This window comes from Myxine glutinosa, chromosome 9, assembly GCF_964187855.1.
Source record: "Myxine glutinosa chromosome 9, kmMyxGlut1.1, whole genome shotgun sequence".
NCBI classification, from domain to species: domain Eukaryota; kingdom Metazoa; phylum Chordata; class Myxini; order Myxiniformes; family Myxinidae; genus Myxine; species Myxine glutinosa.
In genome coordinates this window covers 18916376-18934481 of record NC_136269.1, presented here as the reverse complement: position 1 = coordinate 18934481, position 18106 = coordinate 18916376, and the positions used below count along the sequence as shown (strand labels likewise).

General features: G+C 53.3%; 1 protein-coding gene across 1 annotated transcript in view; it reads right to left on the bottom strand.

Moving 5' to 3' along the window:
• Positions 1-18106, bottom strand: part of CFAP61 (cilia and flagella associated protein 61) — a 258248-nt gene that overhangs the window by 35152 nt on the left and 204990 nt on the right. Inside the window, exon 22 of the mRNA XM_078785078.1 lies at positions 15435-15526. Within this exon, the coding sequence (XP_078641204.1) occupies positions 15435-15526 (92 nt within the window). The remainder of the gene's footprint in view (positions 1-15434; positions 15527-18106) is intronic.

Below are 18106 nucleotides of genomic sequence, written 5' to 3'. Positions count from 1 at the left end.
CAAGGGGCTGGGGAGGGGGTTGTCCAAGGGGCTGGGGAGGGGGTTGCCCAAGGGGTGGGGGAGGGGTTTGCCCAAGGGACAGGGGAGGGTATTGCATCTGGGGTCGGGGGGGGGGGACTAATGTGTTTGTGTGTGTGTCAGCCCCCCGCCCCGTAGAAAGTAAAGGGAGGGAGGTGGAGGGAAAGGAGAACATGGAGGAGGGAGGGTTAGATCAGGACCTGGATGTGGCTTCGCCGGGTGTCGGGCCCACTGCGGTGGGAGGGGAGGATGCACGAGGAATGGTGGCTCCGGTGGCGGGGTCAGAAGAAACATCCTCGGTGCCAGAAACCCCGCTGCCGGAGGCTGGAAGTGATGGCTCCTCCTCCGGCTATGAGCATAGTGACCCGGGTCATTGGACCGAGAAGAAGCGTCGGAGGAGGGGCCAGGACAAAGGAAAAGCTCCTCTGGGTAAAGCCCCACAGGGAAAGAACACAAGAACATCAAAGAAGAAAACCCCTGTGGGGCGCAGAGCCCCCCGTGCATCAAGCGACCCATCCAGGCCTGGGGGATCGCCTGCTCGTGGTAGGGGTGGGGCGCAGTCGGGGTTGGCCGCAGCAGGTCTCCGGGGGAGGCCCCAAATGCCGTCTTCCCCTGAACGCTCACGTTCCCGTTCCCCCGTGAGTCGTTCCCCACCCGTTGACCTCACCCCTCCTCCGGGGGCAGCTGTGGCCATGGGCCTCAAGGAGGGTTTGCTCGAGGAGGACTGGTGGCTTTCTTCCCCGGGTGGCGGGCGAGGGGGGGTAATTTATTTGACCCCCGAGCAGGAGGACCTCTCCCTGCTACCCGGGGAGAATGTCTGCATAGATGGGGACTGGCTCCCGGGCACCCTCGTGGCTCCCGGCTGCGGGAAGAACCGCAGGGGGAGGAAGAATGGTAGCTCGTCGCGTCTTGGCAAGGAGGGAGGAGCTTCATAAGTCCTATGACTCCCCTTTCGTGGTTTGCACTAGTGTTGGTGATTAATACACTAACACCTATGAGCTTTAAACTAACGAGTTTAAATGTACGGGGAGTCCGTACCACGGTCCGGAGGATCGCTATTTTTGAAGAACTGCGCAATTTTGAATGGGATGTCTGCCTGTTGCAGGAATGCCATATTCCGCACGGTGAGTATGGATACCTCCGTGCAAATTGGCGGTACGGAGAGTCGTATTGGTCCGGCAGCTACACTAATAGGGCGGCAGGATTAGGGTTCCTTATTAAGAGCCCGAATGTCGAGGTCCTTAGTTTAGAAGAAATTATCCCGGGGCGATTGGCCGTGCTCAGGGTGGTGGTTTCCTCGACCCCACTGACCTTGGTCAATGTGTACGCTCCAACGACGGTGGGAGAAAGAGTGGAGCTCCTGCGCCAGTTGGGGCCCCTCCTCTCCACCTCAGGCCCCGTGATCGTCGGGGGAGATTTTAATATAAGTTTGGACAGGTTGCCCCTGGAGTCATCGGCGCGGGCCCTTAAAGGGCTTGTTCAGGATTTTAGGTTGAGGGACACGGGTGCGGAAAGGAATGAGGTCACCCGGACCGATGCGGCTGGTACCAGTCGGGCTAGGATTGATTACATTCTTTTGACACCAAATTTTGGCGACCCGGACCTGGTACTTCACGCGGTGGCATTTTCAGATCACTGTCGTTTGTCTCTGGGTATTGAATTAAATGGGGTGCGTCCCCGGTGTTTTGGACTCTGGAAGCTTAACTGTCACCTTTTGCAGGATGACAGTTTAGTGCGTGCCTACGTTCGGAAGTATAGGGAGTGGGAAACGGTCAGGTGCCTCTTCCCTACCTCGGCAGCCTGGTGGGAGGAGGTGAAACGTAGGACCATAGGGTTTTTCCGAACGGCCGGGCGAATGAGGGCCGCGGGGAAACGAGAGCGTTTGAAGCGCATGCAGGCGTACCTCCAGCGCCTGCATAAGAAACTTTGCGAAGGGAGGGACGTGTCAGAGAAAATCCGCCGGGTGAAGGGGAGGATTTTTAGCCTCCTCGAAGCCAGGGCGAGGGCCGTCATCTTCCGGAGCAAGGTGCAGGCATTGGAGCGGAACGAAAGGTGTACCAGATTCTTCTTTCAACGATGTGCCAGGCGGAGGGGCGGTTTGGCCCAGGTTAATGTGGGGGGAGGCCGTGTTTCGGATCCGGACCAAATTACCGAAGCAGTGGAGGACTATTACTCCAGGCTTTTTGAAAAACGACCGGTTGACCAAATCCAGATGGCCGACGTTCTCGGCCATCTGAGGAATCTTTTGAGCCCCGAACAGCGGGAGCGATTGGAGGAGCCGGTGAGCCTGGAGGAATTGACCTCCGCTGTTAGGGATTTGGCCGCGAATAAAACCCCGGGTGACGACGGCCTGCCCGTGGAGTTTTATCGCCGCCTTTGGCACGTCCTTGGCGAGGACTATCTGCAGGTAGTGAGGGAGCTAGCCACCTCTGCGAGGCTTCCAGATTCGATGCGCCGGGGCGTCGTAAACCTCGTGCACAAGAAGGGTGATCGGGAGGATCTGTCCAACTGGCGCCCGATCACTTTGTTGAATGTCGACTACAAAATACTAACAAAGGTGCTGTCTAAGAGGGTGCACGGTGTCATGGTGGACCTCGTGCACCCGGACCAGACTTGTGCTGTTCCGGGACGCAGAGTGTCCGACAGCCTGGGCCTGGTTCGAGAGGCGATCCAGCTAGCGGAGGAGAGAGGCCTCCCACTGAGCATAGTCAGTTTGGACCAGGAGAAGGCTTTCGACAGAGTGTCACATGAATACATGATGGCCGTTTTGGACCGTTTTGGCTTTGGGCCAAATTTGATGCATTGGGTGGACCTGATGTATAGGGACGTTGAAGCCCGTGTTCTGGTCAACGGACACCTCTCGGGAGCCTTCCCAGTCGCTTCTGGGGTCAGGCAGGGCTGCCCAATGTCACCAGTCCTTTTTGTCCTTTGTATTGAACCGTTTGCTTGTGCACTGCGAGCGGACCCATCCTTCCCTGGGTTGTGGATTCCCGGAACCCATGGGGAGCGCCTAAAGGTGAGTCTGTACATGGACGACGTGTCGGTGTTCGTCACCGATGCAGTCGCCATGTGCAGACTGGTGGGTCTCTGCGAGCGTTTTGGGTTGGCCTCCTCTTCTAAAATCAATCCTCAGAAGAGTGAGGTCATGCACTTTGGTCGGCACAGGACGGGGTCCGGCCCCCCTTGCCCGTACACGGAGCGGAGAGATCGATTAAAGATCCTCGGGGTCTGCTTTGACCCAGGCGGCGTGGCCGCTGAGAACTGGCGAACGGTCATTGGGGGATTGGAATTGGAGGTCGCTTCTTGGCGGTCTCGTCGCCTAACCATGGAGGGGCGAAATTTAGTTATCAAGAATGTTTTGATCGGTAAGTTGTTGTATTTGGCGAGAATCTCCCCACCTCCTCCTGCGGTGGGACGGGCTCTAGAAGGAATAATTTTCACTTTCTTCTGGGGTACCCGAGCAGAGCGCAGGAGTAGGAGGGTCGTGAAGATGAGCCCGTCCTTGGGTGGGAAGGGTGTCCCCTGCCCGGTGTTTGTATGTATGTCTGCGTTTGCGTGTACTCTCATGGAGTTATTCGTGTCTGAGGACCCGGGTCGCCGGCTGGCGCGGGACTTTCTGTTTTTCTTTCTGGGGCCGTCCGTCGCGCGGTTGGAAGGGCGGTCCCTCCCGCTGTCTCGGCCTTTTTCCGGGTCGTGTCCGGGGCATTTCCGGATGTTTGAGGGGTTCGCCCGGGAGCAGGGCCTGTTGACCTGTCGGCCCATCGGTTGGCAGTTGTCGCGGGTCCTGGATCACTTGCGCCCAAGGGAGGTGCTGCGGGAGGTGCGTATCCTTCGCGGAAGGCCTCTCGCAGAACGTACGGCGAGAAAGGTTTGGGAGAACGTTTCGGCTTGCTGTCTCGCCAACGACCAGAAGGACGTCGCGTGGCAAGCCGCCCATGAGTGTCTTCCGGTCCGGGTGTTTCAGTTCCAGAGGGGCCTGAACGTATCGGTCCAGTGTCCCCGACCCCGATGCACAGGGGACGAAACCGTCAGGCATGTCCTTTGGGACTGCCCTGTCGCCGAGGGGGTCTGGTCGCTTGCGGCTGGCCTCCTCGAATGCTATGTGCCTTGGCTGGTGATGGTCAGACGGGACGTCTTTGCGTTTAGCGGGCTCCTACCACAACCAGTGCCTGTCCGCAAATGGAGGCAGGCCTGGAGAACGGTCTGTATAATCAAGACCGTCTTGTGGCGAGCGAGAACCAGAGGTTTCTATACCAGGGTATGGTTGGATCCTGGGCAGATATGGGGCATGGCCCAATCCTGCCTCCAAAGGTACAGGCTTGGCGACAGCCTGCGGGCGACGGGGCGGGGTGCTGGCCGCAACGATGCGTCAGGTGTGTCGTAAAGCCCTCCCTGGAGCGGAGAATACGGCCGGGCTTTTCCGTGGTGAAGGGGGGGGGGGTCCCGCGGGAGGTTACTTCCAAATGTGCGGGCGACAGTCATGTGCAGCCGTAGTCCCTGACCGAGCTTGCCGCCCGGGCTTGGAAAGGTTGGGGGTGCTCCGGCAGGTGTGCTTGCGGGCCCTGTCGGGCGGTGATTCTCATTGGGACACTCACGCCTCGTGGGCAGCTCAGGGAGCCGGGGCCTTCCTTGTGGGGCATCTTCCGGGTGGGCCCTCCCGGGCGCGGCCTGGGGAGGGTGGGGGCAGTTGGGTTTCCTTTTGTTTTATCTTGATTTTGCCTTGGTTTGATTTTTATTTTCTTTCATTATTATTTCCAGCGGTGGGTCGAGCCCTCAACGTGTTTGTGGCTGCATGTTCCCGGCTGCGGTTAGCAGCCGGTTGTTGATTTCGGTATGCAAAGGAAAAAAGGCCCCTTGACCCTTATTGTTTTAAGGTGTCCCTTCTTTGGTTGTTTTCGGGGGGGTGGGAGGGGGGATAGGGTCTTCTTTCCTTTCTCCCTCCCCTTTGGTTAGTTAGAGTTAGGTGTCTGCTGCCTGGGGTGGGAGAGGGGTTTTTGGGGGTTTGGGATAGGGATGACGGACTTTGGTTTTTATGGTTTATTGAATTTGATTTGATTTTCATTTTGGTTTTTGAACCTTGCTTTCTTGCGTTTTCTTGATCTTTTGGTTTGCTTTCTCTCTTTATTTATTGTTTGATATCTGGTTTCCTGGCTTTTGATTTCTTGGTTTTTGATTTTTCTGGGTTCTTGTGTGGTGGTGATGGTGATGGGTTTATTAATGGTTTGATTTTTCTGGGTTCTTGTGTGGTGGTGATGGTGATGGGTTTATTGATTGTATTTTGAGCGTGTTTTTTTTTACCTTTCTTTATAATAAAAAAGGCCTCGGCCATAAAACTTCCTGGTTGTCGCAGCTGTGCTTGTTTCCGGATGCGAGGCGCCGTCACGAGTGAACGAGTTTTGTTTCTCTGCCGGTGTTTTCGTTTCCTGTATTTTACTGTGTTTGCATTTCTTATTATTTACTTATTGCTTTGATTATTGCTTTGATTATTGCTTGTTTGTCCTGCATTTTCGTTCGTCTTTTCCCTCCCTGCTTTCCCCCATCTTCCTCCTGTTTGGGGGGCGTTGCCCACCAGACAGGGGGGAGTCTTGTGCCCCCCTCCGTCTCCCGTCCCTCCCTCCCCCCCTCCCCCCACCCCGAGTGTTGTCCTCCGCCCCTCCTAGAACCCCGGCATGGCGAGCAGGCGCCATAATTGTGTCCGGTTTCGGTTGGTTAATGTGGATTGCAGGGTGCCGGCCGGAGATAGATTTGGTATAGATGTATTGTTGGGTGTGCTGGGGTTCAAGGCTGTTGACTTTTTCTGCCTGATCTCCCTCGCCCGTGGCTTCGACGTGTCCTTCCAAACAGGGCAGGGACTTGCCGAGTTCTGGCGCCGGTGGGCTACCGCTCGGTCTGCTGGGAAACTGGCAGACTGGGCGGTCGAGGCTCTCTCAGAAACACAGGAGAGAGTCGTGACCGTCCACCTGTACAATGAAGGCGTGAGTGACTATGATGTCAAGGTTTGTCTCAGTCGATACGCGGACATCCGAGGCCCAGTACGGCTCGTCCGGAACAGCCTCGGTATTTGGACCGGTTCTCGGCAGTTCCGGGTAAAGCTGCGGACGAGGCAGGACGGCACGGCCACCCATATCCCTAATGGAATAATGGTTGGGATGGACCGAGGCCAAGTCTTTTACGCGGGACAGCCGAAATTGTGCCGCCGATGCGGTCAACTTGGCCACTTGATTACTGGGTGTACAGCGAGTATCTGCACCCAGTGTGGCGAGTTGGGACATTTGAGGGAGCGCTGCACCCAAGCGGTGCGGTGCAACCTCTGTGGTGCGCCGGGGCACACTTTCCGCTCCTGCCCGCAGAGTTACGCGAGCAAGATGCGTGCTGCTGCGGGCGGGAGTGGGGGTGTTGCCCAAGGGACAGGGGACGGTGTGCCCCCAGGGACAGGAAAAGGGGACGGTGTGCCTCCAGGGACTGGGGGGGGTGTTGCCCAAGGGGTGGGGGAGGGGGTTGCTCAAGGGGCAGGGGAGGGGGTTGCCCAAGGGGTGAGGGAGGGGTTTGCCCCAGGGGCTGGGGAGGGGGTTGCCCAAGGGGCTGGGGAGGGGGTTGCCCAAGGGGCTGGGGAGGGGGTTGCCCAAGGGGCTGGGGAGGGGGTTGCCCAAGGGGCTGGGGAGGGGGTTGCCCAAGGGATAGGGGAAAGGGTTGCCCAAGGGGTGGGGGAGGGGGTTGCCCAAGGGGTGGGGGAGGGGGTTGCCCAAGGGGTGGGGGAGGGGGTTGCCCAAGGGGCTGGGGAGGGGGTTGTCCAAGGGGCTGGGGAGGGGGTTGCCCAAGGGGTGGGGGAGGGGGTTGCCCAAGGGGTGGGAGAGGGGGTTGCCCAAGGGGTGGGGAAGGGGGTTGCCCAAGGGGTGGGGGAGGGGTTTGCCCAAGGGACAGGGGAGGGTATTGCATCTGGGGTCGGGGGGGGGGGACTAATGTGTTTGTGTGTGTGTCAGCCCCCCGCCCCGTAGAAAGTAAAGGGAGGGAGGTGGAGGGAAAGGAGAACATGGAAGAGGGAGGGTTAGATCAGGACCTGGATGTGGCTTCGCCGGGTGTCGGGCCCACTGCGGTGGGAGGGGAGGATGCATGAGGAATGGTGGCTCCGGTGGCGGGGTCAGAAGAAACATCCTCGGTGCCAGAAGAAACATCCTCGGTGCCAGAAACCCCGCTGCCGGAGGCTGGAAGTGATGGCTCCTCCTCCGGCTATGAGCAAAGTGACCCGGGAGAATGGACCGAAAAGAAGCGTCGGAGGAGGGGCCAGGACAAAGGAAAAGCTCCTCTGGGCAAAGCCCCACAGGGAAAGAACACAAGAACATCAAAGAAGAAAACCCCTGTGGGGCGCAGAGCCCCCCGTGCATCAAGCGACCCATCCAGGCCTGGGGGATCGCCTGCTCGTGGTAGGGGTGGGGCGCAGTCGGGGTTGGCCGCAGCAGGTCTCCGGGGGAGGCCCCAAATGCCGTCTTCCCCTGAACGCTCACGTTCCCGTTCCCCCGTGAGTCGTTCCCCACCCGTTGACCTCACCCCTCCTCCGGGGGCAGCTGTGGCCATGGGCCTCAAGGAGGGTTTGCTCGCGGAGGACTGGTGGCTTTCTTCCCCGGGTGGCGGGCGAGGGGGGGTAATTTATTTGACCCCCGAGCAGGAGGACCTCTCCCTGCTACCCGGGGAGAATGTTTGCATAGATGGGGACTGGCTCCCGGGCACCCTCGTGGCTCCCGGCTGCGGGAAGAACCGCAGGGGGAGGAAGAATGGTAGCTCGTCGCGTCTTGGCAAGGAGGGAGGAGCTTCATAAGTCCTATGACTCCCCTTTCGTGGTTTGCACTAGTGTTGGTGATTAATACACTAACACCTATGAGCTTTAAACTAACGAGTTTAAATGTACGGGGAGTCCGTACCACGGTCCGGAGGATCGCTATTTTTGAAGAACTGCGCAATTTTGAATGGGATGTCTGCCTGTTGCAGGAATGCCATATACCGCACGGTGAGTATGGATACCTCCGTGCAAATTGGCGGTACGGAGAGTCGTATTGGTCCGGCAGCTACACTAACAGGGCGGCAGGATTAGGGTTCCTTATTAAGAGCCCGAATGTCGAGGTCCTTAGTTTAGAAGAAATTATCCCGGGGCGATTGGCCGTGCTCAGGGTGGTGGTTTCCTCGACCCCACTGACCTTGGTCAATGTGTACGCTCCAACGACGGTGGGAGAAAGAGTGGAGCTCCTGCGCCAGTTGGGGCCCCTCCTCTCCACCTCTGGCCCCGTGATCGTCGGGGGAGATTTTAATATAAGTTTGGACAGGTTGCCCCTGGAGTCATCGGCGCGGGCCCTTAAAGGGCTTGTTCAGGATTTTAGGTTGAGGGACACGGGTGCGGAAAGGAATGAGGTCACCCGGACCGATGCGGCTGGTACCAGTCGGGCTAGGATTGATTACATTCTTTTGACACCAAATTTTGGCGACCCGGACCTGGTACTTCACGCGGTGGCATTTTCAGATCACTGTCGTTTGTCTCTGGGTATTGAATTAAATGGGGTGCGTCCCCGGTGTTTTGGACTCTGGAAGCTTAACTGTCACCTTTTGCAGGATGACAGTTTAGTGCGTGCCTACGTTCGGAAGTATAGGGAGTGGGAAACGGTCAGGTGCCTCTTCCCTACCTCGGCAGCCTGGTGGGAGGAGGTGAAACGTAGGACCATAGGGTTTTTCCGAACGGCCGGGCGAATGAGGGCCGCGGGGAAACGAGAGCGTTTGAAGCGCATGCAGGCGTACCTCCAGCGCCTGCATAAGAAACTTTGCGAAGGGAGGGACGTGTCAGAGAAAATCCGCCGGGTGAAGGGGAGGATTTTTAGCCTCCTCGAAGCCAGGGCGAGGGCCGTCATCTTCCGGAGCAAGGTGCAGGCATTGGAGTGGAACGAAAGGTGTACCAGATTCTTCTTTCAACGATGTGCCAGGCGGAGGGGCGGTTTGGCCCAGGTTAATGTGGGGGGAGGCCGTGTTTCGGATCCGGACCAAATTACCGAAGCAGTGGAGGACTATTACTCCAGGCTTTTTGAAAAACGACCGGTTGACCAAATCCAGATGGCCGACGTTCTCGGCCATCTGAGGAATCTTTTGAGCCCCGAACAGCGGGAGCGATTGGAGGAGCCGGTGAGCCTGGAGGAATTGACCTCCGCTGTTAGGGATTTGGCCGCGAATAAAACCCCGGGTGACGACGGCCTGCCCGTGGAGTTTTATCGCCGCCTTTGGCACGTCCTTGGCGAGGACTATCTGCAGGTAGTGAGGGAGCTAGCCACCTCTGCGAGGCTTCCAGATTCGATGCGCCGGGGCGTCGTAAACCTCGTGCACAAGAAGGGTGATCGGGAGGATCTGTCCAACTGGCGCCCGATCACTTTGTTGAATGTCGACTACAAAATACTAACAAAGGTGCTGTCTAAGAGGGTGCACGGTGTCATGGTGGACCTCGTGCACCCGGACCAGACTTGTGCTGTTCCGGGACGCAGAGTGTCCGACAGCCTGGGCCTGGTTCGAGAGGCGATCCAGCTAGCGGAGGAGAGAGGCCTCCCACTGAGCATAGTCAGTTTGGACCAGGAGAAGGCTTTCGACAGAGTGTCACATGAATACATGATGGCCGTTTTGGACCGTTTTGGCTTTGGGCCAAATTTGATGCATTGGGTGGACCTGATGTATAGGGACGTTGAAGCCCGTGTTCTGGTCAACGGACACCTCTCGGGAGCCTTCCCAGTCGCTTCTGGGGTCAGGCAGGGCTGCCCAATGTCACCAGTCCTTTTTGTCCTTTGTATTGAACCGTTTGCTTGTGCACTGCGAGCGGACCCATCCTTCCCTGGGTTGTGGATTCCCGGAACCCATGGGGAGCGCCTAAAGGTGAGTCTGTACATGGACGACGTGTCGGTGTTCGTCACCGATGCAGTCGCCATGTGCAGACTGGTGGGTCTCTGCGAGCGTTTTGGGTTGGCCTCCTCTTCTAAAATCAATCCTCAGAAGAGTGAGGTCATGCACTTTGGTCGGCACAGGACGGGCTCCGGCCCCCCTTGCCCGTACACGGAGCGGAGAGATCGATTAAAGATCCTCGGGGTCTGCTTTGACCCAGGCGGCGTGGCCGCTGAGAACTGGCGAACGGTCATTGGGGGATTGGAATTGGAGGTCGCTTCTTGGCGGTCTCGTCGCCTAACCATGGAGGGGCGAAATTTAGTTATCAAGAATGTTTTGATCGGTAAGTTGTTGTATTTGGCGAGAATCTCCCCACCTCCTCCTGCGGTGGGACGGGCTCTAGAAGGAATAATTTTCACTTTCTTCTGGGGTACCCGAGCAGAGCGCAGGAGTAGGAGGGTCGTGAAGATGAGCCCGTCCTTGGGTGGGAAGGGTGTCCCCTGCCCGGTGTTTGTATGTATGTCTGCGTTTGCGTGTACTCTCATGGAGTTATTCGTGTCTGAGGACCCGGGTCGCCGGCTGGCGCAGGACTTTCTGTTTTTCTTTCTGGGGCCGTCCGTCGCGCGGTTGGAAGGGCGGTCCCTCCCGCTGTCTCGGCCTTTTTCCGGGTCGTGTCCGGGGCATTTCCGGATGTTTGAGGGGTTCGCCCGGGAGCAGGGCCTGTTGACCTGTCGGCCCATCGGTTGGCAGTTGTCGCGGGTCCTGGATCACTTGCGCCCAAGGGAGGTGCTGCGGGAGGTGCGTATCCTTCGCGGAAGGCCTCTCGCAGAACGTACGGCGAGAAAGGTTTGGGAGAACGTTTCGGCTTGCTGTCTCGCCAACGACCAGAAGGACGTCGCGTGGCAAGCCGCCCATGAGTGTCTTCCGGTCCGGGTGTTTCAGTTCCAGAGGGGCCTGAACGTGTCGGTCCAGTGTCCCCGACCCCGATGCACAGGGGACGAAACCGTCAGGCATGTCCTTTGGGACTGCCCTGTCGCCGAGGGGGTCTGGTCGCTTGCGGCTGGCCTCCTCGAATGCTATGTGCCTTGGCTGGTGATGGTCAGACGGGACGTCTTTGCGTTTAGCGGGCTCCTACCACAACCAGTGCCTGTCCGCAAATGGAGGCAGGCCTGGAGAACGGTCTGTATAATCAAGACCGTCTTGTGGCGAGCGAGAACCAGAGGTTTCTATACCAGGGTATGGTTGGATCCTGGGCAGATATGGGGCAGGGCCCAATCCTGCCTCCAAAGGTACAGGCTTGGCGACAGCCTGCGGGCGACGGGGCGGGGTGCTGGCCGCAACGATGCGTCAGGTGTGTCGTAAAGCCCTCCCTGGAGCGGAGAATACGGCCGGGCTTTTCCGTGGTGAAGGGGGGGGGGTCCGGCGGGAGGTTACTTCCAAATGTGCGGGCGACAGTCATGTGCAGCCGTAGTCCCTGACTGAGCTTGCCGCCCGGGCTTGGAAAGGTTGGGGGTGCTCCGGCAGGTGTGCTTGCGGGCCCTGTCGGGCGGTGATTCTCATTGGGACACTCACGCCTCGTGGGCAGCTCAGGGAGCCGGGGCCTTCCTTGTGGGGCATCTTCCGGGTGGGCCCTCCCGGGCGCGGCCTGGGGAGGGTGGGGGCAGTTGGGTTTCCTTTTGTTTTATCTTGATTTTGCCTTGGTTTGATTTTTATTTTTTTTCATTATTATTTCCAGCGGTGGGTCGAGCCCTCAACGTGTTTGTGGCTGCATGTTCCCGGCTGCGGTTAGCAGCCGGTTGTTGATTTCGGTATGCAAAGGAAAAAAGGCCCCTTGACCCTTATTGTTTTAAGGTGTCCCTTCTTTGGTTGTTTTCGGGGGGGGGTGGGAGGGGGGATAGGGTCTTCTTTCCTTCCTCCCTCCCCTTTGGTTAGTTAGAGTTAGGTGTCTGCTGCCTGGGGTGGGAGAGGGGTTTTTGGGGGTTTGGGATAGGGATGATGGACTTTGGTTTTTATGATTTATGGTTTATTGAATTTGATTTGATTTTCATTTTGGTTTTTGAACCTTGCTTTCTTGCGTTTTCTTGATCTTTTGGTTTGCTTTCTCTCTTTATTTATTGTTTGATATCTGGTTTCCTGGCTTTTGATTTCTTGGTTTTTGATTTTTCTGGGTTCTTGTGTGGTGGTGATGGTGATGGGTTTATTAATGGTTTGATTTTTCTGGGTTCTTGTGTGGTGGTGATGGTGATGGGTTTATTGATTGTATTTTGAGCGTGTTTTTTTTACCTTTTTTTATAATAAAAAAGGCCTCGGCCATAAAACTTCCTGGTTGTCCCAGCTAGGGTGCTGTGCTTGGTTGCATCTGCTCAAGAAGTGTATTTCCGAGTTTTTGTACTCCTCAGTGAATTCCTGGCTGTCCAGTGGGTGTGTACATGTAACCGGCAGACGAAGGGAGGCTTGCATTGAGTATGCAACGCCATTTTGTTCTTTTTACGTATAAATCAATTACGGACACTGTTGTTAAATGATAACTGCATTATGTGTTCACTGTCTCGGCAGAGGTACAGTGGGGTGTTTCCACCGTGTTCTGGGTATCCCCTGATCGCTTGTGAAAAGGGTGTGATTTTGTTTTATGTCGTGTAAACAATTAGCGTTTTGTGTATAGTTGATTTGTATATTTATATTGGTGGGTGGTTGGGTTAAGTTAAACCCTTTTAGGGATGCTTTTAAGTATGAGAAAGGTAATTTTATGTTTTCTTTACAGATATTTGTTCAGTGCTGTCAGCTGCTGTTCTTTTGATAGTTTTTATTACTTGGCTGCTATTCGCTTTTTGGGATATTGTCAAAACTTAAAGTATTGTATTGTGCTCTCCAACCAAACTTTGAAATAAATTCCATTTGTTTGAAATCTTTTTGATCACTTAATTCAACACTTACCTTTGGGGAATTGCCTTAAAATTACTTATTTAGGGTCTCCCACCCCATATTTGGGAGTGATATAGTCTGTAAACAAACTACCAGGAGCCCTGGACTCCCCTGGGTGCCACATTTGGCGTTGTCGGCAGGATTTTTCAGAGTTGGTTGGAGAGCCATACATTGGATTATGGGAAATGGTAGCAGCATAATGGTTTATTGATTGTAGAGAACAGCGATTGGCAGCGAAGAGGGCACCCATCAGTGGACTTGAAAGCCCTGACCTTGTGCAGCTTCACCACCTGGTGGCCCTTCCCTTGAACTTTTGTCATCAAACGGTGTCATAGAATCATGGAGGCAGAGAGGTACCCTTTATGCCCCTGTGGCTAATGTAGGCCAGTCTAATGTGTGGCTAACACCTCAAAGAGTGATAGGAACGGTGCAGATGGTCAGTGGTCAAGATATTCAGGCTGGTAACTTCCCTCACATAGAGCTCTTGCTTGACGAGACTACACACAAATGTACGGCCCATGTGTCTGTCCAGTCTGTTGATCTGGATTCTAATGTTGCTGACCAGAGTGGTAGGAACGGTGCAGATGGTCAGTAGTCAAAATATTCAGGCTGGTAACTTCCCTCACATAGAGCTCTTGCTTGACAAGACTACACACGAATGTACGGCCCATGTGTCTGTCCAGTCTATTGATCTGGATTCTAATGTTGCTGACCTTGAACACCTTGACTTCCCAGGCCTTACCCCTAGTGAAATTGCCAAGCCTAAGTCCCTATTAGGTAGATACCATTCCCTGTTTTCTAAAAGTGAGGGTGATTTAGGCTGTACCACTGTACCAGTCTCATTACACATGGGATCCCGCTTTTAGACGACGTGCTGTGCGCCAATGTTATCGGCGCATTCCCCCCTCGCAGTATGAAGCAGTTAGGGCACACATCAAACAGTTGCTGGACAGTCAAATAATTAGGGAAAGCAGCAGCCATTACTCATCCCCGATTGTTTTGGTGGTGAAGAAAGATGGAGGCCTCCGTATGTGTGTCGATTACAGGCAGCTGAATGCTAAGACCCGGAAGGATGCATATCCACTTCTGAGAATTGAAGAGTCCCTTTATGCATTAACAGGATCGACGTGGTTCTCAACGTTGGATCTAGCTAGTGGGTACAACCAAGTGGCGATGGCTGAAGCTGATAGGGCCAAAACGGCGTTCTGTACCCCATTCGGCTTGTTTGAGTTTAATAGAATGCCATTTGGTTTATGTAATGTGTCCGGGACGTTTCAGCGCTTAATGGAGCGCATGTTCGAGGACCAACATTTCCAATCCGTCGTGTTGTACATTGATGACGTTGTTTTTTTGGGGGTTTTTTCATCTACAGTACACCAGCACCTGGATCGTCTGCAAGAGGTTTTTTCCAGACTTAAACAACAAGGGTTGAAGGTAAAGCTTTCTAAATGTCACTTTTTCAAAAAACAAGTCAATTATTTGGGACATGTCTCTCTCTCCTCTCTCTTCATATTCCCAGCAAAAAGTGACTGCGTTGCTCGGCAATGCCGGGTACTTTTGCTAGTAGGCAATAATGGCCATTTCAGGTGTTGGGGCATGACGAGCAATCACACATCCATCTCACATACATGCCAGAGTGAAACTGAAGGAGATAACTAAAATAGTCTGGAAATCATGATACATGTCATTTACAACTGTCTGTTTTATCTGGCATTCTCTGTTTTTGAGTTACAAATGATATTTTGGAAGAGGCTCAAAGATTTTTTTGAAACCAAAAACCATGCCATGTCATGTCATGAAGGAACTATGCGGCCTATATATGGGCATCTACTGTAGGTGAGCCTATATGTGGCCATGTACCTACCGGTCAAAAGTTTTAGAACACCTCAATTTTTCCAGTTTTTATTGAAATTTAAGCAATTCAAGTCCAGTGAATAACCTGAAATGGTACAAAGGTAAGCAGTAAGACAGACAGACCATTATAACCCTTAAAAGTGTAGGTCTTTCCTTTCGAGAAATTGCAAAGAAAGCCAAGGTGTCAGTGAGTACAGTTTCCTACACCATCAAAAGGCACTTGGAAACTGGAGGAAACTCTGACAGGAAGAGGTCTGGCAGACCCAAAGCCACAACAGAATCAGAAAGAACCAGACGGTAGGCTTCAAATCATGGAATGGCCAGCACAGTCTCCAGACTTAAACCCCATCGAGTTGGTTTGGGATGAACTGGACAGAAGGGTGAAAGCAAAGCAAACTGCAAGTGCAACACATTTGTGGGAACTTCTGCAACAGTGTTGGGAAGAACTTCCCGAACAATATTTGATTTCCATTGCAGAAAGAAAGCCACGAGTGTGTTCGGCGGTTATATCTGCAAAAGTTGGCTACTTTGCTGAGTCAAAAATTCAAATTAAATTTTGTTAAACAAAAGGATTCTATGATTTATTTTTTATCTCAAATTGTTTATTTGTTCTATGCTTAATTTCAGAGTACATTGAGACATTAAACTGCGTAAATTTCAATAAAAACTGGAAAAATTGAGGTGTTCTAAAACTTTTGACCAGTAGTGTATGTGGGCATGCAGGTGATTATAATACTTACATAATCAGGGAGATGCATCTGTGCCTCCAGGCAGGTATTGATGCCAGGTTTAGCAATGTGCAGGTAATGAAAACCACCAGGGAGGACTCCACCTGCATGCATCAGATGATGTCAGTATCTTAATGACACATGGGATGAAACCATCATCAAGGTATGGTGATGTGATTATCACCAAGCTATTGTAATGTGATTATTGCCAAGGTGTTGTAATGTCATAAGTGAAATGCTCTGTGTTGTCCCTGTAGCTTGTGCTTCCCATTCCCATTTTGCCTCTCCATTAGGCACTTCTAAATCAATGTGTTTTCGTCATAATAAATGGTCTGGAAGACTTTCAACACGTTGAAAATAGTTACCTAGAAAATAGTTACAGGATCTCGCGAGATCTCGGAGACGGTGGGAGGGATTTTCGAAGCTCCACACGGTCTCCACGTTTTTCGAAGTTAAGTCTGTTCACAATTGTATTTTGTCGAAACTGTATTTATCTTTCGGTGTGTGAAGTTATTGTGTGCAACTTTGGTTGTTTCTCGGTGTTTATCTTTCATAAATTGATCGTCTGTTTGCCGTGTCGCGAGCAAGGCCTTTGCCGCGTCGCGAACGATTTGAAATCGAAGTTAAGTGATTGTTCCCATTTGTATTTTCGTTAAAACTGTATTTATTTATGGTGTCGTACGTATATTGTGTCCCGACGAAGATTTTTCGGTGCAAATCTTTCATACCTGTATTGAAAATCGTGTTAATTCGTGTCGTGTCTTGAGGCCTTGTACAGTGTGCACTGTACAACCTTGAGGCTTTGTTTTTCTCTCAGCGGTCCGTCGTTTGTGATCCAATAACTTTCGTTCTCTGTATTCCCAGTCTTTTCACCCATAGCCTACTTCCTTGTCAATCTCAACTCAAAAAAAAAAAAAACATTTCCTTCTCTGTTCTCATTCGTTTATTCATTCTTATTCGTTCGTTCGTTCTTCGACCACGTGTTTCTCCCCCATTTCCCGAGATAGTTTTCACTCATTAACCTTCAATGTTTACACTTTCCCCTCAAGTTATGTATTCCGTCATATTTTATAACACCTTTTTCTTCTTCTTCTTTAAAAGGCTGCTTTCGACTTGCTCACCAAATCAATTCATCCCCAAAAAAATATCCATCTCCTATAGTGCCTTTTTTCTACATTCCCGAAACTCTCCTGCACTCCATCCTCCATCCAGCGTCCTTAAACGTATTTTTAACTCGAAGGTCACAAGAAACTCATTTTGCAATAAATGTTCGTTTCCCATAAATCGTACACTTTCAAAAATCCAATCTCACCCCTCCCCTCCAAATCTTCCCCATAACCCCTCCCCTCCAAATCTTCCCCATCACCCCTCCCCTCCAAATCTTCCCCATCACCCCTCCCCTCCAAATCTTCCCCATCACCCATCCCTTTCAAATCTCCCCCCTTGCCCCCTCCCTCCTAAACTACCCCCTCACCCCTCCCCGCCAAGACGCCCCCTCGCCCCTCCCCTCCTAGACTCCTGCCTCACCCCTCCCCTCCAAATCTCCCCCATATCCCATCCCTTTCAAATCCCTCCCCTTGTCCCTTCCCTCCCAAACTCCCCCCTCACTCCTCCCCTTCAAATCTCCCCACCCTCATTGCTTCTCAATTTCCCCCCTCTCACTCCCCCTCCTCAAAGCGTCCTCCCTGCTTCTTCCCCCTTCAAACTCTCACCTCCATCTCCCCCAACCTTCTGCCTCGCTCTTCCCCCTCCTCAAATAACACCTCATTGTGGCTCACCCAATCACCATCAAACCTTTTGTCCGCCCCATCCTTCCCTTTCTCCGAGCTATTCTGAAATCTCTGACACACCTTCAACAGCTCTCCCTACCTCTTCCACCTCTTCCACATCTTACCCTACCCCTCCTCCCCCCTGTTCTGTATCTGATGCTCCCCCTTCCTCTTCATTAACGGTATGGACCTCAAACATCCGGGGCCTTCGTTCAAACTTAACTGATCTCTCCATACAGGTTGCTTCTGTCAAACCAGACGTGATCTGCTTAACAGAAACTTTCCTCCTTTATGATGTCTCTGATTCCATAGTATCTCTCCCGGGCTACTCCCTCCTCCGGTATGATAGACCTGAGCCTCGTCCTGGAGGCGGGGTTGCTATCTTTATCAAAAACTCTCTTCCTCACTCGCCCTGCACTGCACTCTCTCCACCTCACCCCCAGGAATACCTCTGGCTACGGCTTCCCCTTCGCTCCCACCTCTTGTTCATATGTGTGTTGTACCGTCCACCAAACAGTGATGACTCCATCTACATCTCGCTGTCTGATGATATGGACCAACTTCTATCTACTCATCCCAACTCTCTCTTCCTCATATGTGGTGATTTCAACTGTCATCATGCCAGTTGGCTGGGTGTGGGTACCTCTCTCACCAGCCATGGCTCCTCAGCAAAGGACTTCTGCGACTCACTGGGACTGACACAATCTGTCAATTTCCCGACCCGGATCTCAGTCAACGGAACATCTTCTCTTCTGGACTTGGTTATGACTAACTTCCCTGAAAATGTCTGCTGCTCTTCTTCTGCTCCGATCGGATCATCTGATCATGTCCTTGTTAAAGTGGACATCTCTCTGACCATCCTCAGGGAGCCTGCTCAGCGTCGACGAGTTTGGCATTTCACTCAGGCCAACTGGC